The sequence below is a fragment of the Rhinatrema bivittatum genome, chromosome 13, assembly GCF_901001135.1.
Source record: "Rhinatrema bivittatum chromosome 13, aRhiBiv1.1, whole genome shotgun sequence".
In the NCBI taxonomy this organism is placed as follows: domain Eukaryota; kingdom Metazoa; phylum Chordata; class Amphibia; order Gymnophiona; family Rhinatrematidae; genus Rhinatrema; species Rhinatrema bivittatum.
Genome location: NC_042627.1, coordinates 47,056,715 through 47,083,923, shown reverse-complemented (window position 1 = coordinate 47,083,923; position 27,209 = coordinate 47,056,715). Strand labels below are relative to the sequence as shown.

General features: G+C 46.5%; 1 protein-coding gene across 4 annotated transcripts in view; it reads right to left on the bottom strand.

Moving 5' to 3' along the window:
* ZNF280D (zinc finger protein 280D) overlaps positions 1-27,209 on the bottom strand; it is a 570,468-nt gene that overhangs the window by 267,876 nt on the left and 275,383 nt on the right. For all 4 annotated transcript variants that reach the window (XR_003852490.1, XM_029575754.1, XM_029575752.1 and 1 more), the window contains 2 exons: positions 398-498; positions 149-295 (listed from right to left, as the gene is read on the bottom strand). Coding sequence is in view for 3 of the 4 variants with exons in the window: in XM_029575754.1 (XP_029431614.1) it covers positions 149-295; positions 398-498 (248 nt within the window). In the remaining variant the exon portion in view is untranslated. The remainder of the gene's footprint in view (positions 1-148; positions 296-397; positions 499-27,209) is intronic.

Here is a 27,209-nt window from a genome sequence, read left to right as displayed (position 1 = left end):
TAATATTCAAAACTTATAAAATAAAATGCATATAACTCTTTACAGTGATCCTGCTAGTATTACAAAACCCATAATATTTAAAATAAGGCAACAAATATGATATGTCATTAATCCTGTAGTTAAATAGAAACAAATCTTTGGTGCTTACTTGATGTCTCATATAATGCTGCATGTATGGTGTTCCAATTTTTATAACTTTCAGACAAAATGGACAAAGCAAATTTTTGGTGTTTTCATGAGCTGTTCTGAAGTGGTTTTCTACATCTGAAAATGTTGAGGACCTGTAGCCACACACCTACAAATTAAAAAAAACATATATTAATTTGACTTCTACTTTAATGATTTATTAGAATTTTGATATGAAAAATAGGATAAAATTCAAATTAAGTTCAAGTACCTGGCAAACATATGGCATTTCACCTGGCTTATGATTGTCCTTCATATGCTGCAAGAGAACTTGCTCTGATTCAAATGCTAATTCACATATTTTACAAACAGCTAGAAAAGAAAATAAAGTTAAATTTGAGATTTTTGCAAATGATCAAGAAAAGTTAGAACAAATGAGCCCAAAAAGCATAAACAGCAAAGACATTTATGTATCATTTCAATATCTGGAACAAAACATATCAAAGTTTCTTGCATGATATATTGAAGGAAAATTCAAGAAATATGAGTACATATGATGGGCCTCATTTTATAAAGTTAATTAGAACTTTTTCATGATATTCTATTAAATTTGGATTAAATGCAAGCAGTTCCCTATCTGAGTCAACATATCATATGCCAATCTACAGTATCTATTTCCTTTTTATTATTTTCTGGAAAGAGATGGTTCGTAAAGGGATGTCAGTCACCAATTGAGCTTTTTTTTTTTTTTTTTAAGCTGATTACCCAGCAATTACAAATATACTTTTTTTTTTTGGAACCAGGGCTGGCACTATTGAGCCTTCATTTTCAACTGTGTGTGGAATTTCTCCTCTCTTTTATATCCCCTCCCAATTTGTTTTAGTCAAGTCATTGGAGAGATTGTCCATGCACCAGAGCTCCTTCCAGAACTCTGCAATCAGGTGCCCTAAATTTGGCTACTGGATGTCACCACTTCACAACGAGTATAGTTCCCTTCCCCATCAGTTGCTGTGAACGCTTACCTCCATAGCATCCCCAGCCTTGGTTAGCCTAGGGAGTGCAGGACCCGATCTGGGAATTTAACCACTAATGAGAAATTGCTACTTACCTGTAAAGGAAAATTGGTTCTTTCCTGCTAATTTTTGTTCCTGAAGTACCACGATCAGTCCAGATGACTGGATTTATGCATCCCTACCAGCAGATGGAGGCAGAGAACAAAACTTTGAGGCACTGCTACATAACAGAGTGCCACCTGCAGTTCCTCAGTATTGACCTGTATCCAAGCCAAGATGTCCACCTTAACAAATCCCAATAAACCTTGGGCAAACAGAGACTTAAAGTTGAAGCCCCCTGCAAACTAGGCCCCCTTGATTTAACAAAACCTATACCAACTATGTAGAGTTTTCATCACTCTGATCAAATAAAATGCCAGCTTAATCAGCTTAGCCATATCCAGACGCGAGGAAGTCTTTTGTCAGAAGGGTATGGGTCTCTCGACTGATCTGTGGTACTTCAGGAACAAAAATTAGCAGATAAGAACCAATTTTCCTTTCCTGTTCGTACCCCGGATCAATCTAGACGAGTGGGATGTACCCAAGCCCCTCTATTCTGGGCGGGAATCCGAAAGACCCAAATGCAATATACTATCTCCAAACATCGCTTCATCAGGAACACGCACATCTAAGCAGTAATGTTTGGTGAAAGTGTGAAGAGAAGACCATGTCGCTGCACGACAGATCTCCTGCAGAGACAGCAGTTCACACTCCGCCCATGAGGTTGCCTGTGCACTAGTGGAATGCACTCAACTCCTCTGGCACTGGCCAGTCCTTGCTGATGAAAGCCGAAGCTATCGTCTCCTTTAACCAGTAAGCAAGAGTGTCTTTGGAAACCTTACTTCCCTTCTTTGTTCCGTTAAACAGGACAAACAGATGATCCAGTCTCCGAAAGGGATTTGTCTACTTGAGATATCGAAAAAGGATACAACGCATGTCCAGTAAGTGAAGTTCAAGCCATCGAAGAATCGGCTGCCAAGTTTGAAAAGGCTGGAAGCTCGACCACCTGATTAAGGTGAAAAGAGGACACTACCTTCGGCAAAAAGGAAGGAATCGTGCATAACGAGACCCCATTGTCCGAAAAACAGAGGAAAGGGTCCCTACAACAACACTTGCAGCTCAGAAATTCTGTTGTAGGGGAAAGGGTCCCCTACAACAACACTTGCAGCTCAGAAATTCACCTAGCTGAACAGATGGTCACCAGGAAAACAGTCTTCAAGGTTAAATCCTTCATTAGGTCAAAAGGGGGCCCCACACAGCACCTGAAGAACCAAATTCAAATTCCTTGCCAGACAGATCTGCACCAGACGATGCAGATGCTTTGCTACTCTCAGGAAACGAGCCACATCTAGATGAGATGCCAGCAGTCCCCCCTGAATCCTGCCATGCAGGGAACCTAAAGGTGCTACCTAGACCCAAAGGGAATTATACGCTAAATTCCTTAGTTATCCCACACTGCAGAAAGTCCAAGATCTGCGGGATGTCCACCTCTAAGATCTGCTCTTTATTCAGCAAACATTAGGATTCAAATACGCTCCACACCTGGACATATGCCATTGAAGTGGATGGTCTCCTCGCCTGAAGCAAAGTTGCAATCACCGGCTTCGAATATCAAACGGAGCCTCCGCCTCTTATCAGCCAAGCCGCTAGACAGAAGCGATCCTCCTGGTCTGTAAATATGGGTCCCTGACTAAGTAATCCTGAGAGAGGAGCCAAGCGAATGGGTCTGTCTACCGCCAGACGCAGAAGATCCGCAAACCATGGCTGACATGGCCACTCGGGTGCCACCAGAATTACTCTACCCGGATGAACTTCAATGCACCGCAGCACCCGTCCTACGAGCAGCCACAGAGGAAACATGTACAGCAAGAGGTGCGTTGGCCATGGTTGAAAGAGAGTATCACTGGCCTCCGATCTGACCTCTTGTCTGCGACTGAAAAAGCGCTTTGTTTTTGCATTTGTCAGAATCGCCATGAGGTCATCCCTGGTTTGCCCCACCTTGCTTGCAGCAAGGCGAAGGCTTCCGCCGACAATTCCAAGCCCCCTGGATCCAGATGCTGTCTGCTGATGAAGTCCACTTGCACATTGTCCACTCCGGTCATATGAAAAGCAGCTAGTCTCTCCAGATGTTTCTCCACCTACACGAACACTCCTGCGCCTCCAGCACCACTAGATGACTCTTTGTACCGCCCTGATTGTTGTAAGCTACAGTTGTCACATTATCCGAGAATACTCGCATCGATTTGCTCTGAATGAGCGGAAGAAACACCAACAAGGCCTTGAGCACTGCCCTGGTTGATTGACCAAGTCACCTCCTCTGGCGACCACTGACCCTGGGCCGATTTTCTTTGAACTGCTGAAATTCCTCCAACAGCGGATTCCACCAGGATAACAGAGCCCCATGTAGAGGACCCATGGGAGCAAAAGCCCATGGCATTAAGTCCAGCATAGAAGCCATGAACCCTAGAATCTGCAGGTAATCCCAGACCTTGAGCACTGCCAGGCTCCGGAACCGAAGAACCTGACTCTGCAGCTTGAGGACTCTCTCCGAACTCAAGAACACTTTTCCCAGTCGGGTATTGAAGTGAGTGCCCAGATACTCCAAAGATTGAGTCAGCTTCAGATGACTCTTTGCAAGGTTTGCCACCCAGCCCAATGCCCCCAGAAGCTAGAGTACCCACTGGACTGAATGACCACACTCTATCTCAGACTTCACTTGAATCAGCCAATTGTCTAGGTAAGAGTGCACCAGGACACCCTCCTTCCTGAGAGCCGACGCCACTACCACCATCACATTGATGAATGTGGTCGGCACCGTTGCCAACCCAAAGGGAAGAGCTCAAAACTGAAAATGCTCTCCCAGAACCAAGAATCTCAGATGCTGATGTTCGGGTCGAATAAAGATATGAAGGTAGGCCTCTAACAGAATCAAGGATGCTAGAAATTCCCCTTTGAGCACCACCGCTATTCACTGTGCGAATCTCCATCCGAAACCACGGCACCCATAGGGCAGCATTTACCTTCTGCAGATTGAGAAAGGTCCGAAGGTGACTTCTTTCCCTGACACTATGAAGTACACTGAATACCTGCCCTGCCTTCTCTCCTGAGGGGGCACTGGAACAATGGTGTGTAGAAGTTGCAAGCGCTGCAGCGTGTCCTGCACCACCTCCCGCTTACTCTGGGAGACACAGCGGGAAATTACAAAGGTGTCCCTGAGTGGCCGAGAAAATTCTAAGGTGTAACTGTCTCTTATCACCTCTAGGACCCACTGGTCCAATACTATTCTGGTCCACTTCTCATAAAACAGAGAGCCTCCCTCCGATAGCTTCCTGAGAGGAGAGGAACCTCATACCTTCATCGTCCAACCTTACTTCCACCTCGGGACCCACCATTCCTTGTGGAACTGAGCTGATTCTGAAAGGACTGCTGTCTGCCCAAACTCTGTTTCTGAGATACTAATGGGCTCTGCCCATTCAAAATCTCCTAGCCTGTCGAAAACAGACTCGCGGCGGAAAGGACTTCCTAGGACTCTTTCTGTCTTCAGGCAAATTATTGCCTTTCCCAACTGCTTCACGAGCTTCTCCAAATCCTCGCCGAAGAGGAGCTTCCCCCTGAAAAGGAGGTTTGACAACTTCCTAACCAATTTTGTAGCCACAACGGCAGAAGTCCATACCATGTCATACAGAGCATCGGTCACATAGGCCACTCCCGCCTCTAAACGGGCCACCTACACTGCTTCAAATGCCGTTCCTGAATGCTTGTCATGCGCCTTCTGCACCCAGAACAAACAGGCTCTATGCATCAGACTTCTGCACACAATTGCCCAAAGGACCAAAGCTGAGACTTCAAAAAGCCGCTTGAGACGAATCTCCAGCTTCCTATCCTGGAGATCCTTGACAGCCGCCACCCCCATCACTGAGAAGTTAGTCTTCTTAGTAACCACAGAAAACGGCTGCATCCACCTTGTGAATTCTCATTAACTCCAAGGTCTGTTCCGGCAAGGATATAACTTCCCCATAGCTCTCATGACCTTCAGGCCCCCCTCAGGAGATTCCCACTCCTGATCCACCAACTTCACCTGTTTTGGCAACAGAAAAGTGGTAGGGGGTTCTTGCAGACCCTCCAGGGGCGAATTCACTCCTTCCTTGTCTGAGTCTTCCTGGTCGTCTTTAATGCTGAGCTCCTCCAGTGCCTGGGAAATCAATGGAACAAGTTCCTCTCTCCAGAACAGCCGGAGCACTCGCAGTTCATTTTCCGCAACTGGAACCGCCTTCAGGTCCTGAGCGTCTGGATCCTGCATGGGATCCTCAAAGACCTTCAAAGGATCCCGGTCCAGGTTCTACCTCAGATATCCCAGGGCACTAATAGGGTCCTTGTTTGGTACCACCAGACCCCCTTGAAGCTGCTCAGGATCATCCAGGCTATCCGACGAATCGCCCTCCTCCGGGGTTCGCCCGAGTCCCGGCATCCGCAGGATCCCTCCTGACTCCACAGGCCCTCTAAACCGCTTGGCTGCCCGGGACTTCCTAGGTAAGGACCTCTTTGCTCCTAACTCCTTCCAGGCTAAATAAGCCTTTTGAAGGCGAAGCACAAAACCCGGGGAAATGGCATCCGGGTCCGAGGAGGAAGAGTCCTGATAGACTCCCTCACAAGCCTCACCCCGTCCCCTGCCACCAGCAGGGTCCTTTCCCACAAGAAAAAGCTTGGTGGGGGGGGAATACTGGAGCTCAGAAATGAGAGCTGCACTAGTGCTTGTGCTGCAAAAATGGCCACTGGCTCCTCTGACCCCCCCCCCCCCCCCCCAGAGCCTGAGAAGTTGATGCAGCCGCCTGCACTCTCTCACCATTCCCCAGGGGTCCCGCCGAGGTCCCGCCCCCATCCCCCCCGAAGCACAATTGCAGCAAAACAAGGCCGCATTGAGGTGAGGTTGCCTCATATCGCAGCCAAGTCTGCCATGCTGCGTAGCTGCTGGCATATCGGGGCAGTCAGGCCTAAAAATAAACTCAGCTACCGCGTTCACACTCACCGCTGTCCTGGTCCTGAAACTCAGCACTAACCTGACCCCGATTAAGGCAGGCAATTTGGCCCATGCTTTTTTTTTTTTTTTAAAGAAACAGGGCCAAAAAGAAAAAAAGTGAAAGAAATACTCCCCTGCTTCTGAAGGCTACCTGCTGAGGAACCAGGCACACTGAGGGAACCAGGGCCCCTGGCTATCTACCCCCCTCCTCCCAAAAATGGGACGAGTCTTGACAGGGACTGCCAACCCCCGCTTGCCCTGCTCTACCGGATGGATGGCCCACGAAGGAACCTAACACCTCAGGGAACTGAATCCTCTTTTTTTTTTTTTTAAAAACACTTCCAGACTGTATGTATGCACCTCTACCATCTGCTGGAAACAGAGAAATACTGAGGGACTACAAGTGGCACTCTTAGTTATGCAGCAGTGCCTCATGGTTTTGTTCTCTGTCTCCATCTGCTGGTAGGGATACAAAACCTACTCGTCTGGACTGATCCAGAATACAAACAGGAATTTCTTTTTCTTTAATGAAGACAGGTTAATCCATGCCAGTAGGTTATGCACCTCTGCCAGCAGATGGAGAAGGAGCAAAGCTTACAGTATATATATCCCTGCACTAACATCAAGCCACCAGTATTCTCTGCAAAAGTCAACTGTGGACAGACTAACTATTTGATTATAACTATTAACAGACAAACACTCAAGCAGTCAGAAAACAGGGAATACTGAGCTCTGACAAAGAGTGTAATATCACTAATCTAGGGACTGAAACTGAGACTTACCAGTCATCCCTGGAAACTCAGCCACTCGGGATGACAATAGGACCACAGACCAGCAGCCAAGGTGGATTAACCTGTCTTAACTAAAGAAAAGGAAATTATCAGGTAGGTAGTAATTTCTCATCTCTTAGCATTCAGACAGGTTAATCCACATCAGTGGGATGTACCAAAGCTACACCTGATTAGGGCGGGAGGCTGCCCTCTGTCCAACCCACACCGCACAATCAAAGGTTATGGCCCTCTCCGGGTCTGCACACCCAGGCAGCAATACCTGGAAAGGTATTTAATGGAGGATCACGTCACAGCTCGGCAAAACTCGACAGGAGACAACAATTGAAGCTTTGCCATGACACTGCTCGAGCCCTAATAGAATGAGCCCTAACCCATCTAGGTAACGTTGCTCAGTATTCATAAATGCGACTGTGATAACTTCCTTAATCTAGCAGGCTATGGTAGCTCGTACTGCCAACTCACCTTGTTTATTGTCACCGTGGAGAATAAACAGGCAGTCAGTGCTCATGAGAGGTTTAGAAACCTCCAACTACTTCATCAGATGCCTCTTGACACCCAAGGTCTGCAACAGAGGATATTTGTTCATATCTTTCTCTCTCTCTTCCTGCATTGGCAGGGAAACTGAATGATCAAAGCAAAAGGCCAAGACCACTCTTGGCAAAAAAAAAAAGATGGAATAGACCGAAGCTGGTCTGCCCCTGGAGACACCCACAGGAACGGACCCCGGCCAAAGAGTCTGCAGCACAAAAACCATGTGCAGAACAAATTGCCAAGACAACACCATCCTCAAACTCAGTAACCTCAAGGAGAGGTGACAGTGGCCAAAAAGTGAAACTTGCCCCAAAGTTCTAGAAACAGATTAAGGTCCCATAAGATCACCAGCAACCATAAGGGAGATCAACGTTTCACCTCCTTCAAAAACCGGATCACATTTGAATGGGATGATCAGGGTCTACCATTCAACTGATCCTTGAACCGGGGAAGATCTGCCACCTGTATCTTCAAGGAGTTAAGAGCCAAGCCTTTAAGGAACCCATCCTGTAAGGACTGCAAAATGAGCGGAATCTTCATCAAATGAGGAAGCATGCCTCATTCCTCACATCAAGCCTCAAACACACTCCAAACTCTAACGTAAGCTAAGAAGTGGAAAACTTCCTTGCTTGAAGCAAGGTGGAAAACACAGCAGTGGAAAATCCATGCTTCAGCAACCGAATCCTTTCAAGGGCCATACCGTAAGACAAAATCAAGCTGGATTTTTGAAAAGAATAGGTCTCTGACATAGCAAGTTCCTGTGGATCGTAAACTGGAAAGAGTTCACCAGGAACCTCCACAATTGTGAATATCACGGCCTCCTGAACCTACCTGGAGCCACCATAAGCACTAATCTCGTGTGTCTTTTGATCTTTCGAATCACTCTGCCCAACATGGGCCACGGGGAAAGGACATACAGAAGCTTGCCTTCCGGCCATTTCTGCCTCCGCACTGTGCGATATCTGCAGAAGTCTAAAACAGTAGACTCCCAGAGGGCCACTATGAGCCGGCATGCCTCGTCTGACATCTTGCAGTCTCTCGATCCAGACTCTGCCTGCAGAAAAAAAAAAAAATCAGCTCTTAAACTGCCTTTTCCCTCCCCTTCCCTTAAAACATACCTCTTTCCAGTTCCTGAGCTAGGCTATATCCTATGACACTTGCTGGCCTTTAGCTTTTTCTTGGCAATTGACATAGACCACAGTCATCGTATAGTCTGACTTTACTCTGTCCACTTGACCCTGCAAGCGGTTGACGAACCGCAAGCATGCCAGTCGAATGGCACATGCTTCCAGACAAGTGAAGCCCCAGAGTAGAGCCGCTGCTCTATCAACTCCTGAAAGTGAGCCCCATTGTGTGTACCAGCCAGTCAAAGGTCTCTAGGGACAACTTTCCTTAGAATATTCGCTTTCAACTACTACTGCAGTTGGATGCTAATCTACATCGGTAACTGAAGCTGCATTGAGTAGTGCTGAGACTTCATGCAAACAGTATGTGCCAAAGAGGACACATATGCATCCTTGCCCATGGAACCACCTCCAGGTGGTTGCCATCAAAACTAGCAGCTGTAAGACCACACCGTTGGGAATATCTGTCAATAGCTACACATGCGCCAGCAGTTTCTTAATGTGGCCTTCCAGCAGGATCGTTCTGCCTTGCTTCGTGTCGACACAAACACAGAGACAGTTCAGTGTCTGAGATGTCTGTAGACTGCTCTTGGCCAGGAGATCACCTTACGTGAGGGTCTGAAGACTCTCTCCTGGCCCGAATTAACCAAGCTAGGCATGGGTGAACCAGACTGCCATCCTTTTTCAACCCTGCCGCTATCACCACCCTGACCTTGGCAAAGGCTCTGGGTGCGGTGGTGAGACTGAAAGGTAGCGCTCAAAACTGATAATGCTACTCCAAAACAGTGAACTGCGGAGAACCGCTGATGTTCCAGCTGAATGGGCATATGTAGATACGCCTCTGACAGATCCAGAAATGTAGAAATTCCCCTGACTGTATTGCCATTATCACTGAGCTTAAGGTTTCCATACAGAATTGAGTCCCTCGCCAATGATCCCCCTTTTCAGTCCAGGATGAGGATAGAGAAACCTTTCTTCTTGGGAATAATGAAATAAATAGATTAACGGCCCCTAGCTTCTTCAGAATTAGGCACTGGAATCACGGCCCATCAGTTCAGGATCCTTGACAACAAGCTTCACTGCCTGCCTTTTCTGTGGAGGAATACAGAGATATGCCATGAAGACATCCCTAGGGATGCAGAAAAGGCTGTAGAGCATAGCCTTCCCTTTCCACTCCAGAACCTACTGGTCTGATGTGAACTTGACCTCCTACCGTATAAAAGGAAATAGGTGATCCCCTTATCTCCTGCAGTGAAATGGGTCACAAACCTTCGCTGAAGGGGTCGGGAGACACCTCCACCAAAGCCTGCGCTACATCTGGGATGCCCAGACTAAAAGGACCTGAGCCCTACTCAGAGGCTGAGAAGCTGCCCTTCTAGCAACCAAGAAACCTGGACTCATTTATCGGCCATCTTTCTTTGGTGTGCTTTTTTTTTTTTTTTATTAACTCACTCCCAAGAGTGATCCTTTAAGGGGCAATTCTGTAAGATTAAACTTTGAAATTGTATCGGTCGAACAACACTTCAGACACAGAAGCAGTCTGGCTGCTATCCCAAAGCCATTCCTCTGGCAGAGGTACAACCAGATCCAGGCTGTATCCAGAAAGGTGGCAGCCTGTTTCTTCACTGTCCTGGTATTCAAACCAGACTCATCAACTTCTTGAGATCGAATCAGACAAGTGCGAGCCACCAGGGAGCAGCAAGAGGCTATTTGCATCCTTCAGTGCTGCACCCCTTCCACAGGTATGATAGTTCACTTGGAGACAGAACACACCAGCGTATTCCCATTTCAGAAAACGCAACTGCTCTCTCTCTAGCTGCTGGATACAGGGGGTACAGCCCTAGCAAGGCTCATTCCCCTTTAAAATGAGCTTCTGGAGCATCCCATCCAAGATCATAAAGCCTTGAATAGTATCCATAATGGGGAAGTAACTTATTTGGTTCAGAAATGGAATCAAAACCCCAACATCTTCTGTATCAGGGTGAGAAGAGCCAGCAACTTATCTCTGACAGAATGCTTTGTAAGAATCGCTTTTGTCATCCGTGCCACCTGGGTCCCCATCAGAGTGACCCGCAGCAGGCTGAGGAGTACTCTGATGCTTACCCACGAGACCAGGCTTGCGGGATTCTGCAGTCTGCGATCCTAAAGTTTTTTTGTTTTTTTCTTTAGGTTGGCAAAGAAATCCAGTCAAGGGGGCCTCAAAACGAAGCGAAAACTGACAGATCCCCTTCTGAACCTATTCCCGCATCCTGCTGGGAAGGGCTGGGTTCAGCAAAAACTAGCTGGCGACAACTCTCCCTGAACAACGCTCCCAAGATTAGAGGGAACCCCAGGCTATAATGTAGTACTGTAAATCACATATATGCCAGCAGTATATATGGCAGCAGTATATGACATAATCACATATATGACAGCAAGCTGCTTTCCTTCAGGCCGATTCAGTAAAGTTCGCAGGAGAGCAGACGAGCGCCCGCTCTCCCGGCGCACGCACAGGCCACTCGCCTGTGCGCGCGATTCTGTATTTAAATTAGGTGGTACGGTAGAAATGGGCAAAAGGAGGCGCTAGGGACACTAGTGCGTCCCAAGCGCCTCCTTTTGACCCGGAGCAGCGGCTGTCAGCGGGATTGACAGCAGACGCTCAATTTTGCCGGCGTCGGTTCTTGAGCCCACTGACAGCCACGGGCTCGGAAACCGGACGCCGGCAAAATTGAGCGCCCGTTTTTCGGCCTGACAGCCACTGGCAAATTTTAAATTTTTTTTTTTTTTTTTTACACTTTTTTTTTTTTTTTTTTTTACTCGGGACGTCCGACTTAATATCGCGTGAGCATACCTAATGGGGCCATCAACTTGCATTTGCATGTTGAGGGCGCTATTAGGTGCCACGGGTTGGATGCGCATTTTCCGCCCCTTACTGAATAAGGGATAAGGGAAAACGCGCGTACAAGGGCAGGTTAACAGTGCGCTCCATCGGAGCGCACTGTTAACCTGCTTGTTTGACCCCCTTGAGGAAGCATTGGCCTGCTTGTTTGACCCCCTTGAGGAAGAAAGGCTCCAGCATTCATTTGTATTCTACAGGATTTGAACACTTGTTTCTGGCAAGCAAGCCGGTGGCAATTGACTTTAGGTGAAAGCAAATGTTGCTTACCTGTAACAGGTGTACTCACAGGACAGCAGGATGTTAGTCCTCACATATGGGTGACATCACAGGATGGAGCCCAATCACGGAACACTTCTGTCAAAGTTTCCAGAACTTTGACTGGCCCCTACTGGGCATGCCCAGCATGGCACTAACCCTGCAGCCAGCAGGGGTCCCCCTTCAGTCTTGTTAAAAAGCTACAGGTAGCGCCGAAAATAAAATAAGAAAACGTTACGAACCCAACACCGCGGTGTGGCGGGCGGGTTTCGTGAGGACTAACATCCTGCTGTCCTGTGAGAACACCTGTTACAGGTAAGCAACATTTGCTTTCTCACAGGACAAGCAGGATGGTAGTCCTCACATATGGGTGAGAACCGAGCTGAGGATGTCCGAGTATGCACCAATTGTACTCAGGCGTGCAAGGCACTAGGCCTGGGATAAAATTTGGCCGAGGGCATCCTGAACCCCACCGGGCAGGCGGAAGGGTGTTGGTACATCACTTTGTAAATAGGTTGCGCAAGACAGACTGGCAGAAGATGGAATCTTGTTCCGGCTTTGTCTAAGCAATAATGGGCTATAAAGGTATGGAGAGAACTCCAGGTGGCAGCCCTGCAAATATCAGGAAGCGGCACAGAGCATAGGTGTGCTACTGAAGTTGCCATGGCTCTCACAGAATGTGCTTTAACACGGTCTTGAAGTGGAATGCCCGCTTCCTGATAGCAAAAGGATATGCAGTCCGCCAACCAGGAGGAGAGAGTCTGCTTACCCACAGGCTGCCCCAATTTGATAGGATGGAAAGAGACAAACAATTGAGTGCTTCTCCTGTGGGCAGCTGTACGGTCTAGGTAGAACGCTAGAGCCCGTTTGCAGTCAAGGGTATGCAGAGCCTGCTCTCCTGGATTGGAATGGGGCCTGGGAAAAAAAGGTAGGTAGTATAATGGATTGATTGAGATGAAACTCCGAAACTACCTTAGGCAAGAATTTAGGGTGAGTGTGGAGTACTGCCCGGTCCTTCAGAAGTTTAGTGTAAGGCAGACAGGTAACTAGAGTCTGTAATTCATTAACTTTGTGAGCGGAAGTGATTGCCAAAAGGAAAATCACTTTCCATGTGAGATAACGAAGGTCACAGGATTGAAGAGGCTCGACTGGTGGTTTCATGAGCCAACCCAAAACTAGGTTGAGGTCCCAAGAAGGGGCCGGAGGACGCAGAGGAGGCTTGAGGTGAAGCAAGCCCTTCAAAAAACGTGTTACAAGGGGTTGTACTGAGATAGGGACACCCCCCCTGATACCTTTATGGAAGGCGGCTACCGCACTGAAATGTATTCTGATGGAGGAAGTTTTAAGACCTGACTCTGACAAGTGCCAGAGGTAGTCTAGAAACTGTGGGATTGGACAGGTAAAGGGATCAAGGGCCTGAGAAGAGCACCATGACGTGAACCTGTTTCATTTGTAAGAATACGATTTTCTCGTGGAAGGCTTCCGTGAAGCAATCAAGACACGGGAGACTGGATCAGAAAGGGTAAGCGGCTGAAGGATTAACCTTTCAACATCCATGCAGTCAGGGTCAGGGCTTGCAGATTGGGGTGGCGAAGGCACCCGTCGTTTTGAGTGATTAGAAGCAGGTCTGTTCCCAAAGGAATGTGCCTGCGGATGGAGAGATCCTGAAGTATTGGCGATGCCAGTGGGGTGCTATCAGGATCATGGTTCCCTTGTCCTGACGTAACTTCACGAGAGTCTTCGAGAGAAGTGGAAGTGGAGGGAATGCATATAGGAGATCGGTTACCCATGTTAGGGAGAGCGCGTCTCTTGGTGGATAATGTTGGCTGCGAGTGAGACAGCAGAAATTGCCTACTTTGCGATTCTGGGGTGACGCAAAGAGGTCTATTTGAGGATAACCCCATTTTTGGAAGATGGAGTTCACTACTGAGGGGTTTAGAGACCACTCGTGCAGTTGGAAGGTGCGACTCAACTTGTCTGCCAACACATTGTCCACTCCCGGTAAGTAGGTGGCCCTGAGGTACATCGAGTGGGAGAGGGTCTCCACCCAAATCTGTGCAGCTTGCTGACACAGAAGGTAGGCTCCTGTGCTTCCCTGTTTGTTGATGTACCACATGGCTACCTGGTTGTCCGTCTGGATCAGGATGACTTGATTGGATAGGCGATCCTGAAATACTCTGAGAGCATATCGAATTGCTGGTAGTTCCAGGAAATTTATCTGGTGTTTGGCTTCCTCTGAAGACCAAGAACTCTGTGTCTGGAGATCGGCAACATGGGCTCCCCACCCGAAGTTGGAAGCATCGGTGGTTAGAGTTATTTGAGGGTTTGGCACCTGAAAGGGCAAGCCCTGTAGAAGATTGATTTGATTCGTCCACCAGGGGAGAGACAGAAGGAGTGAGTCGGTGACATGGACAATGGTCGACAGGGGCTGAAGGGATGTATTTATTTATTTATTTATCTATACCGACATTCGATCTGGCATATCAAATCGGTTTACATATAACAATATGTCTAAGGCGGACCTTGTAATCACATGGTACATTTTAACAGCTTAACTGAGTAACTGGCTACATACAGGTAACGGTTTTACATGAAATTATTATTTATTTTATTTATTTATTTATTTAGGGCTTTTTTATACCGACATTCATGATACCAATCATATCATATCGGTTTACAAGAAACAATGGTGCAATAACATTAACATCAACATGAGCAATAAGCGAAGAGTGAACAAAGTGAACAAAAGTTACAATAAAACAGGGGCATTCGAACTAGGAGGAGGAAGAGCCAGAGGCATGGCTAACTCAGAAATAAATAATATCTAGTCATATACTCAGGACTATAATAATAACATGTACTCAGGACTGAAAACTATCAAATATCATATACTCAGGGCTGTAATAATATCATATGTTCCTGACTAAATAGTATCAGTTCATAAAACTCGGAACTACTTAATATAGAGTCAGAAGCCATGTCAGGGATGGGGTACATCGACTGGAGGACCATGGCGAGTTATTGTAGTTGGGGCGGTCATAGATCAGGGAAGGCTTGTAGAAATAGCCAAGTCTTGAGTTTCTTTCTGAATGTCAGCATGCAAGGTTCTTGTCTAAGGTCTGGGGGCATGGTGTTCCAGATGGTTGGCGCATATAGCATATAGTTATGCTTGATAGCATAACTTAATACAGCATATATAAAAGGTTTAATAAATTAGCTATGTACAGAGGAATGGTGGGGCATGATATTAGGTGGGAGGGGGGACTGTAGCAGGATTATTTGTCTTAAGTGAAAGCTTTCCGGAAGAACCAGGTTTTGAGGTTTTTTCAGAAGGTAGGTGTAGAAGGATCAATTTCTTTCGACCACCCTCCCTGAGACCATCCTACTTCCTCCTCTCCGCCGAGGCTCGCGCGGCCTATTTGGGGCAGGAGCCTGCTCACACTCAGAGGTGAGCCGCGCGGAGAGGGCAGAGATCTGAGGTCAACCGGCATCAAGGCGGGGAGGAGAGCCACGGAAGCGACACGGAAAAAAAGAGCTGCGTGGTGAGTTGAGCCGCGCCCCCATCAGACCCAGCCAGCCTATCAAACACCGGCTAGGGGCCTTTAAATACCACGGCAATCCCGGCGGCGTCGCGTGACCTAAGGGGCCTGCCCCTTTGTGAGCCCCAGGACCCTGGGCAAAGGCTCTCCACGCCACCTGCAACCATTCCCTTAACACTGTAACACCGGATCCGCACAGGCTTCCAGTATCCCTCCAGTCTTCCTCCAGCAATCATCCAGCACTCCTCTCTTCCAGCAGTCATCCAGCATCCGCCCAGCCTCGCCCAGCACCCACCCCTTTCTCTTCTTCATAACAAAATCAAAATGACATCAGGATTCCCAATACCCATCCTACACCACAGTCTCTTCACCACTGAAAAGCAGTCATGCAACCTCGATCACACTCCATCAAGACTCTCATCCCAATCATGACATCATCTTTTACTCAACTCCTAGGACTCGCATTATTCTCCTTAACTCTCTTCAATGCTCAATCCCTCACCAAGAAATCACTTATCCTCAACGATTACCTCCTAGACTCAAAGCCTGACATCTGCGCCATAACGGAAACATGGCTTAAACCAACAGATACAGCCCTGATAAATCAACTCCCCACACATCTCTATGACATTTTTTCTCTTCCCAGACATAAGAAAAGAGGTGGTGGCCTTCTCATAGCAGCCAAAAAAGAGCTGAGACTATCCCAACTCCAAAACAAAATTGATTCCAAAATTGAATTAGGCCTTTTCAAAACCAACCAACTCCAAATCCTCCTCACTTACGCCCCACCTGGACTAATTGACTCAGACGCCTCCCCCATTATAGAATTCATCGCTAAACACATAAATCTGGATTACCCCGCCATTATCCTAGGGGATTTCAACCTTCATGTCGATAATATCCCATGCACCACCAACTGTGAGGCATTTCTCACCTCCCTCACAGCCATGGGCTTCAATCAGATCATCAACAACCCCACCCACAAAGCTGGACACACCCTGGATCTTATTTTCATAAATGCCGGCCTCACACACTCTCACACCCCCAAATGCACCCCGATACCCTGGTCAGACCACTCATTAATCTCTGCTACCTTCACTATGGAAGAAACCCACAATACACAACCCCTTCATTCCTCTTTTCACTACAGGAGAACATGCCCTTCCGATGTCCTCAGCAATCACCTAGCCAAAGAACTTCCTCACTTAGACCTCTCAAATCCCAACTCAGCTCTCCTTTCGTGGAGCAATATCACAGACAGTAGCAAATGCATTATGTCCACTATCAACCAAAAAAATCAATACTACCTCACACAGAAAACAACCGTGGTTTACAAACGAACTACGAATCCTCAAACAACATCTCAGACAGAAAGAAAATAAATGGCGTAAGGCCCCATTCCCTAGCACACTATCTGCTTATAAATCTGCCCTCCATCTCTACAGGAATTCAACCATACGATCAAAAAGATTTCTATGCACAAAGGATCCACAACCTCGCCTTCGACACTAAAGCACTATTCTCCTACGTATCCAATCTAACACAAACCAGCATCCCACCCATTCCCATCGAACAAGCACAATCCAAAGCTGACGAATTGGCACTCTTCTTCCAAAGCAAAATCTCGAACCTCTTAACTCTTATACCTCCATGCCCGTCCTCCGCTCCTAGCTCCTACCATCTTCCAAACAATGAGATTTCACTCGAAACGTTTGAACCCACTACCGCTCTGGAGATTCAAACTCTGCTGAAGAAAATGAAACCCTCTACCCACCCCAACGACCAAACTCCTTCTAAACTACTCTTGCTGATACCTGACACCATCTCCAAACCTCTGGCAGATATCATTAACTGCTCCTTTTCCCAAGGAATCTTCCCAGACGCCCTTAAACTCGCCTCTCTAACTTTCCTTTTGTAGCCAAGATTATGGAGAAATTAGTCAACTCTCAGACTATCTCGAAGATCATAAAATACTCCACTCTACCCAATATAGGTTCCGCAAGGCACTAAGCACCGAAACCCTTCTCATCTCGCTGACTAATCACCTCATTATGGGTTTGGACAAAGGACAGTCCTTCTTACTAATCCTTCTTGACCTCTCTGCTGCCTTCGATATCGTAAACCATTCCATACTCCTCGACCGACTAGCAGACATCGGAATAACAGGAACTGCCTTTAGCTGGTTCAAATCTTCTCTCAGTAACAAAGTCTACAAAGTCAGAATCCACAACAAAGAGTCCCCTCGTATCAACTCCTCCCTAGGAGTTCCTCAGGGCTCCTCCTTGTCCCCTACCCTTTTCAATATATACCTACTACCCTTGTGCCAACTGCTAACCAATCTAAAACTAGAACATTTCCTATACGCTGACGACGTACAAATCCTGATCCCAATAACAGAATCCATCACAAAAACACTCAAATAATGAGAAAACTGCCTCCAAGAAATCAACCTCCTCCTCTCTAGCCTAAATCTTATACTCAATTCAGCCAAGACTGAAATCCTCCTCATTTCACCGGACGACAGCAACACACCTTAAAAGTCACTCAAAAATACCTTTGTCACTCAAGCAAGAGACTTGGGAGTATTAATAGACAACCATCTGAATCTAAAAACATTCATCAACAACACAACTAAGAACTGCTTCCATAAACTGCAAGTACTAAAAAGAATTAAACCCCTCCTACACTTTCATGACTTCAGAACTGTCCTTCAAGCAGTCCTATTCTCCAAGATAGACTACTGCAATGCCATTTTGTAGGTCTACCTACCTCATCAACTAAACCGCTCCAGATGCTTCAAAATGCGGCAGCCAGAATACTGACAAACTCTGGCAGAAGAGAACACATCTCCCCCATCCTAAAAAATCTTCACTGGCTACCAATACGTTACAGAATTCTACACAAATCCCTCACAACTAACCACAAAACAATCCACAATCAAGCACCTCTTAACCTCCAAATCCCACTTAGACTACATCAGTTATTGTACACTTTGTTCCTGTTCTATGTAATGGCATTGCCAATTAGTTATAAGTTATATGTAAACCGATACGATGTGCAAACGGCTGTCGGTATATAAAATTCTCTAAATAAATAAATAAATAAATACAGACCGATCAGAGAAGCCTACAGAGGATCCCTACATGCCCCTCCTACCAAAGCAACTCGCCACATAACCACAAGAGAACGGGCCTTTTCTACAGCGGGTCCAACCATTTGGAATACGATTCCCCCCAAACTCAGACAAGAACCCTGCCCACAGACTTTCAGAAAAAGGCTTAAGACTTGGCTATTTAAACAAGCCTTTACATAAATTCACTGATTCCCTAAAGCTAAAGTCGCTGATGCACCACAACGAATATTTTCTTGAACTCTCAGAATTCGCCAAATAACTGGCATTATTTCTGTGTTACCTATGCTCTGTATTCTTCTTCCCCCAGTTTTTTTCTCCCTGTTTTATTGTAACTTTTTAACTTCTTTACTATGTTAATGTTTAAAGGTTTTTTGTACCCCAGTTTCCTGTAAACAGACATGATATGACATTGTCATGAATGCCGGTATTAAAAAAGCACCAAATAAATAAATAGATAAATTCTGAGAGCGGTTGGAAGGTTGTTCCATAGGTGAGGGCCCGCTACGGATGCGGCGTGTTCTCTCGTGGAGACTTTATGCACTCCCTTTGTGGGGGGAATGGGGAGTAGGCCTGTGTTGGTTGAGCAGAGATTTCTAGTGGGGATGCAGGGGTTCAGAGGTCTTTGTAACCAGCTGGCTTTGTCATTATGTAATGCTTTATGAATGAGCATGAGTGTTTTGTATTGAGATCTGAACGGGACAGGCAGCCAGTGGAGTTGTTTGAGTGCTGGCGTGATGTGATCTGTTTTTTTCTTATTCGTTAGTGACCGTGCTGCGGCATTTTGTAGGAGCTGGAGGGGCTTGAGGGTGGATGTGGGGAGGCCAGTTAGGAGGGCGTTGCAATAGTCAATTTTGGCGAAAAGGAGGGATTGCAGTACTGTTCGGTAGTCTGGGGGATGAAGTAGAGGTTGGCGTTTCTTCAGGATTTGGAGTTTGTAGAATCCTTCTTTTATCAGTGTCTTGGTCCAGGATGACTCCGAGGTCTCTAACCATCGGGAGTATGTTGTATTTGGTTAGAGTTGAGGGTTTCGATATGGGTATTGAGGATTTTCTGGTGAGGTGAAGAATTTCCGTCTTGTTCTGGTTGAGCGTTAGTGCCATTTCTGAGAGGATGGTGGTTATGTTTGTCCTGTATGCTTCCCATTGGTTTAGTGCATTGTCGATGTTGTCTCTGATGGGGAGCAGGATCTGTACATCATCGGCGTAAAGAAAGTAGGTGAGCTCTGTTTTATCTAAATAATTGCATAGTGGCAGCATATAGACGTTGAAGAGGGTGGGGGATAGAGATGAGCCTTGGGGGGACTCCCTGTGAGAGGGGTATTCTTTCTGATGTTGTATTTCCTAGGGTTACTTTAAAGGTTCTGTTGGTGAGGAATGATTTGAAACCATTGGAGAATGGTGCCGGTGATGCCTATTTCTTTTAGTCTGTGAATTAGAATCTTATGGCTGACGGTGTCAAATGCAGCAGAGATGTCTAGTAGGATTAGGAGGAAGGATGCGCCTTTGTCGAACCCTTGTAGTATAGTGTTTGTGAGGGTGAGTAGTAGTGATTCTGTGCTGTGAAATTTTCTTTTAAGCTGTGTTGGGCGGGAGCAAGTATGTTGTGGGTTTCCAGGAATTCTGAGAGTTGGTGGTTAACTGTGTTCTCGATGATCTTCGCCAGGAACGGTAGGTTCGAGATGGGGCGATAGTTGGATGGGATGGTTGGGTCGAGTGGTGGTTTTTTTAGGATGGGTTTGACTATAGCACATTTAAGGGAATCCGGAAGTACTCCTTGCTCGAGGGAAAGATTGGTGATGTCCGCAATGGGTCTTAGCTAGGCAGTTTGGAATTAGCTTGAGGGTTTTTGTTGGGATGGGGTCTAGCGGGTGTGCTGCTGGGTAAATCTTTCGAACAATGTGTTTTCCACTTTGGTAGAGGCTACGGTCTCAAACTGTGACCATGTTTTTGCTGTAGGGGGTGCTTGCATGTTGGGTTTTGGATTGATTGGAGGGTCTTTTGGGTTAAGTTTGGCTGTTTTTTCTATGATGTGTTGGGAGAAACTCTGGCTGGATATTGTTGCTGAAGCTTCTTTTTGTGCCGTGTCAGCTGAGTTACATACTCGAACAGGACTCTCGGGTTGTATTGGTAATTGTGAATTCTTTGGGAGTAGAAGTTCTGTTTGGCTTCGTTGATGTCAGTTGTATATATGTATAGTAGAGTTCTATATCTGTCACGTAGTTGGTTTGTGGGGTTGCTTCGCCAGGCTTTTTCTGCTTTTCTTAGTCGGCGTTTCGTGTTTTTTAGATCCTGGTTGTACCATGGTGATTTGTGTTTTGTCGTGGTTCCGATTTCCTTTTCGATGGATTGAGTCCATTGCGACCTTAGGGTCCACTGCATGACTCTCATGGCCAAGTGAGCCATTGGGGTGACCTGAACTGAGGATGCCATGTGTCCTAGGAGGATGAGAAAACGATAAGCAGTCGTAGAGCGTTGAGACTGCAGCTGATGCGCCAGGGACACGAGAGTGAGGGCTCGTTGTTGAGGCAGGAAAGCCTTTGCTTGTAAGGTGTCCAAGTCTGCCCCAATGAACGATAAGGTTTGAGATGGGACTAAGCAGGATTTGTCATAGTTGACGAGAAATCCGAGTGAAATTAGAGTGTTTAAGGTGAGATGTAGGGATGACAAAGCGGCTTGCTGAGTCGGAGCCCTGATTAACCAATCATCCAGATAGGAGTAGACGTGAACACCTTGAGTCCTGAGGAAGGCGGCAACCACAACGAGGCATTTTGTAAAGACTCGTGTTGCAGACGCTAGGCCGAATGGGAGCACGCGATACTGATAATGCTTGGGGCCTACGAGAAACCTCAGGTATTTGCGATGAGATGGAGTTATCGCAATATGAGTGTATGCGTCCTAGAGGTCGAGAGAGCAGAGCCAGTCTCCTCTTTGTAGAAGAGGAAGAAGTGAGCCCAAGGTTACCATCTTGAACTTTTCTCTCTGGAGGTACTTGTTGAGGGCTCATAGATCCAGAATTGGACGAACGCCTCCCGATCTTTTGGGTATTAGAAAGTATTGGGAATAGAACCAGAGACCTTGCTGAGAGAATGGTACTGGTTCTACTGCTCTGGACTGGAGTAGGAGGGAGACCTCCTGCTCCAGGAGCAATGAATGGTCGGATGTTTTCCACGCCATTAGAGGCGGGGAATCCGGTGGGATGGAGAGAAAATTGAGATGATAGCCTTGAGCAATTATTGCTAGGACCCAGTGGTCCGAGGTGATTGATTGCCATATGTTGTTGAAATGGTATAACCGCCCTCCCACTGGTATGTGTGGTAATGGAATCTGGCTGCTGCTCTCTACGCGAGAGTCAAAAGCCAGAAGCAGGGCCTGGCTGGGGGGCTGTCTGTGGCTTTTGTTTTCGGGTCTGACTGAGGAATGGTCTCGCAGAAAGACATCTGGCTGCAGGCAGGTAGAACTTCTTTGGTCTGAGAAAGACTTTTTAGAGTCCTTTCGGAAAGGCTGTTTGGAAGGATAATCCGAAGGTATCAGAGAGAGCTATCAGAGTCTCATCATGGTCCTTTAATTCAATCACTGTCTTTTGAATCTTCTCGCCAAAGAGACTGTCTCCTATGCAGGGAAGGTCAGACAACCTATCTTGGACTTCCGGTCGAAGGTCTGAAGACTTGAGCCAAGCCCATCGTCTCGCTGAAATAGCAGCTGCAGATACTCTGGTTGCAGCATCAAAGATGTCATAACATGATCTGATTTCATGTTTGCCTGCATCCAAACCCTTGTTAATTAGGGCGTGGAGTTGTTCTGGAAGTGACTGAGGCATGGAGGTTCTCAACTCCTGTATCTGCTTAAAAACGACCCTATTATATTGGGTCATATAGAGTTGGTAAGCGGCAATTCGGAGGATCAACATTGATCCTTGAAAGACTCGGCAACCAATGGTATCTAAAAACTTCTGTTCCTTGCCAGGGGGAAAGGAAGTGTGAGGTTTCGACCTTTTTGCTTTCTTTTGCGCAAATTCAACCACCACAGATTGGTGATCCAACTGAGGCTTCTGAAAGCCTGGAGCTGACTGCACCAAATAGGTAGAGTCAGTTTTTCTGTGGACTGGTGCAATGGAGCCAGGATGTTCCCAGTTCTTCTTGAGGAGATCTAGAAGAACTTGGTGGATAGCGATGGAGGTGATTTCCTTGGGCGCATCCAGGAATTGAAGCAACTACCATCATTTGATGTCTGTCATCCTGTTCCGTCAGTAATTGGAAGGGGACCAATTCAGACATTTCCTTCACAAAATTTATCAAAGAAAGGTCCTCTGGAGGAGAAAGCTTTCTACTCTCAGTGGGTGAAGGAGCTGATGGCAAATCATCAGTCCAGGTATCAGAAGGATCAGCACCTGTCCTTCTAGGAGTCTAGGATCCGAAGGCATCGGAGGAATAACCGGAAGCATCGATGAGAGCAATGAAGGCCTTGGCGCAGGCAGAGAGGATATCGAATGATGGCTCGATGGCGCCAATGGAGGTATCGGTACCTATCTCGATGGCTGAGCCAGAACTCCCGATGGAGGGATGCGGAACGGTGTTTCTCCTCCCGATGATAAAGTAAGCGGGGAGGGCACCGGAGCCATCGGTGGAAAAGCGGCTTTAAGCACTTCCATCCTTGATAGCAGCGGTGCCAAGGCTGCTGGAATCGGGTCAGTAGTCTGTTCCACTATTGGTACCGATGTCGGTGCCGGGGGAACCTGGAGTCGGTGCATCGCCTTGTCGATGGCCTCCTGAACCATCTGGTCCAGTTCTTCTCGGAGACCTGGATCAAGCAGCCCCGGCTCCGGAACAGAAGAAGGAGGCAGAGCCATAGCCGGAGGAACCACCGTTAAAGGCGGAGTCGCGTCTCCCGATGCCCTGTCGTGCGAGGATTACCTTGGTGACCCGGTCGCCGTAAAGGTCTGTGCCTTTTCTGGACGGGGTTTCTTCGACGGCGGCTCGGACAATGGAGAGGTCAATGGTTTCGCTCCTTCGATGGTCCGAGACTTTCGGTGTCGATGGCGATGTTTCTCCTTCCCATCCCCTCGGTCCTGAGGGGGAGAAGAGGGTGTCGAAGGCAGAGAGGTTGTCGATGCCGGGTGGTCACCGGTCAGTGGTCGATGCTGGCGCGACGTTGAAGGTGCCGGTTCAGATGACGTCGATGCAATGGACGGAGTCGGGGTTTGAGCACGGAAGAGAAGTCCCATCTTCTCCATTCTGGCCTTGCGACCTTTTGGTGTCATTAGGGCACATTTGGTGCAGGTCAAGAGATCGTGCTCTCGTCCAAAACACATTACACAGACTTTATGGGGGTCTGTAATGGACATGGTACGAGTACAGTCCGGGCACCTATGGAACCCCGACGCCATGGCCATAGAAAAAAATCGAGCCGCGGTACGATGGACGGCCAGTAGGCCGCTAGGGCCAAACTCGACGGTAATCAACGGAAAACGGATAAAAACATACCGGAGTATCGTGGACTGAAAAAGTTAATGGAGTGATCCCTGTGGGCCAATTTAACTTTTAATAACTCTGTGAGGAAAATTGTCAGGAATCCTTGCAGAGCTCCTTAACCGCGTGGCTACTGCTGCGTGGAAAAAAGAAGACTAAGGGGGACCCCTGCTGGCTGCAGGGTTAGTGCCATGCTGGGCATGCCCAGTAGGGGGCCAGTCAAAGTTCTGGAAACTTTGACAGAAGTGTTCCGTGATTGGGCTCCATCCTGTGATGTCACCTATATGTGAGGACTACTATCCTGCTTGTCCTGTGAGAAAGCAAAATTGCTTACCTTGTAATAGGTGTTATCCCAGGACGTGAGGACTACATCCTGCTGTCCTGGGATAACACCTATTACAAGGTAAGCAATTTTGCTTTATCCCAGGACAAGCAGGACGCTAGTCCTCACATGTGGGTGATTAGCAAGCTATAGGCCGAGTCATTTTGTAATCAAGCAACATTGCAGTATTGTTGGTAAAAATGAGGCAGCCAAAAATCAAAGCAGGTTGGATGTAGAAGGAGATGGGATTATACTGGAAACAAGTTCTTTAAGACAGATTGCCATAGGCTGAATCTTTTCGTCCTTCTTTGTCCAAACAGTAATGAGCTGCGAAGGTGTGAAGAGAAATCCATGTTGCTGCTTTACTTAAGTCAAGAATTGGCACTAAACGATAGTGTGCTAGTGAGGTTGACATTGCTCTTATTGAATGCGCTTTTACTCGCCCTTGGAGAGGAAGGCCTGCTTTTTCATAGCAAAACTGTATGCAATCTGCTAACCAGTTGGATAGAGTATGTTTACCCACTGCTTTACCCAGTTTGTTTGGAACATAAGATACAAAGAGTTGAGTGGATTTTCTGTGGACTGCAGTGCGGTCTAAGTAAAAGGCTAGCGCACGCTTACAGTCTAAGGTATGTAAGGCCCGTTCTCCTTAAGAACATAAGAACATAAGAAAATGCCATACTGGGTCAGACCAAGGGTCCATCAAGCCCAGCATCCTGTTTCCAACAGTGGCCAATCCAGGCCATAAGAACCTGGCAAGTACCCAAAAACTAAGTCTATTCCATGTAACCATTGCTAATGGCAGTGGCTATTCTCTAAGTGAACTTAATAGCAGGTAATGGACTTCTCCTCCAAGAACTTATCCAATCCTTTTTTAAATACAGCTATACTAACTGCACGAACCACATTCTCTGGCAACAAATTCCAGAGTTTAATTGTGCGTTGAGTAAAAAAGAACTTTCTCCGATTAGTTTTAAATGTGCCCCATGCTAACTTCATGGAGTGTCCCCTAGTCCTTCTACTATCCGAAAGAGTAAATAACCGATTCACATCTACCCGTTCTAGACCTCTCATGATTTTAAACACCTCTATCATATCCCCCCTCAGTCGTCTCTTCTCCAAGCTGAAAAGTCCTAACCTCTTTAGTCTTTCCTCATAGGGGAGTTGTTCCATTCCCCTTATCATTTTGGTAGCCCTTCTCTGTACCTTCTCCATCACAATTATATCTTTTTTGAGATGCGGCGACCAGAATTGTACACAGTATTCAAGGTGCGGTCTCACCATGGAGCGATACAGAGGCATTATGACATTTTCCGTTTTATTCATCATTCCTTTTCTAATAATTCCCAACATTCTGTTTGCTTTTTTGACTGCCGCAGCACACTGAACCGACGATTTCAATGTGTTATCCACTATGACACCTAGATCTCTTTCTTGGGTTGTAGCACCTAATATGGAACCCAACATCGTGTAATTATAGCATGGGTTATTTTTCCCTATAAGCATCACCTTGCACTTATCCACATTAAATTTCATCTGCCATTTGGATGCCCAATTTTCCAGTCTCACAAGGTCTTCCTGCAATTTATCACAATCTGCTTGTGATTTAACTACTCTGCACAATTTGTGTCATCTGCAAATTTGATTATCTCACTCGTCGTATTTCTTTCCAGATCATTTATAAATATATTGAACAGTAAGGGTCCCAATACAGATCCCTGAGGCACTCCACTGTCCACTCCCTTCCACTGAGAAAATTGCCCATTTAATCCTACTCTCTGTTTCCTGTCTTTTAGCCAGTTTGCAATCCACGAAAGGACATCGCCACCTATCCCATGACTTTTTACTTTTCCTAGAAGCCTCTCATGAGGAACTTTGTCAAACGCCTTCTGAAAATCCAAGTATACTATATCTACCGGTTCACCTTTATCCACATGTTTATTAACTCCTTCAAAAAAGTGAAGCAGATTTGTGAGGCAAGACTTGCCCTGGGTAAAGCCATGCTGACTTTGTTCCATTAAACCATGTCTTTCTATATGTTCTGTGATTTTGATGTTTAGAACACTTTCCACTATTTTTCCTGGCACTGAAGTCAGGCTAACCGGTCTGTAGTTTCCCGGATCGCCCCTGGAGCCCTTTTTAAATATTGGGGTTACATTTGCTATCCTCCAGTCTTCAGGTACAATGGATGATTTTAATGATAAGTTACACATTTTTACTAATAGGTCTGAAATTTCATTTTTTAGTTCCTTCAGAACTCTGGGGTGTATACCATCCGGTCCAGGTGATTTACTACTCTTCAGTTTGTCAATCAGGCCTACCACATCTTCTAAGTTCACCGTGATTTGATTCAGTCCATCTGAATCATTACCCATGAAAACCTTCTCCATTACGGGTACCTCCCCAACATCCTCTTCAGTAAACACCGAAGCAAAGAAATCATTTAATCTTTCCGCGATGGCCTTATCTTCTCTAAGTGCCCCTTTAACCCCTCGATCATCTAACGGTCCAACTGACTCCCTCACAGGCTTTCTGCTTCGGATATATTTAAAAAAGTTTTTACTGTGAGTTTTTGCCTCTACAGCCAACTTCTTTTCAAATTCTCTCTTAGCCTGTCTTATCAATGTCTTACATTTAACTTGCCAATGTTTATGCTTTATCCTATTTTCTTCTGTTGGATCCTTCTTCCAATTTTTGAATGAAGATCTTTTGGCTAAAATAGCTTCTTTCACCTCCCCTTTTAACCATGCCGGTAATCGTTTTGCCTTCTTTCCACCTTTCTTAATGTGTGGAATACATCTGGACTGTGCTTCTAGAATGGTATTTTTTAACAATGACCACGCCTCTTGGACATTTTTTACTTTTGTAGCTGCTCCTTTCAGTTTTTTTCTAACAATTTTTCTCATTTTATCAAAGTTTCCCTTTTGAAAGTTTAGCACGAGAGCCTTGGATTTGCACACTGTTCCTTTTCCAGTCA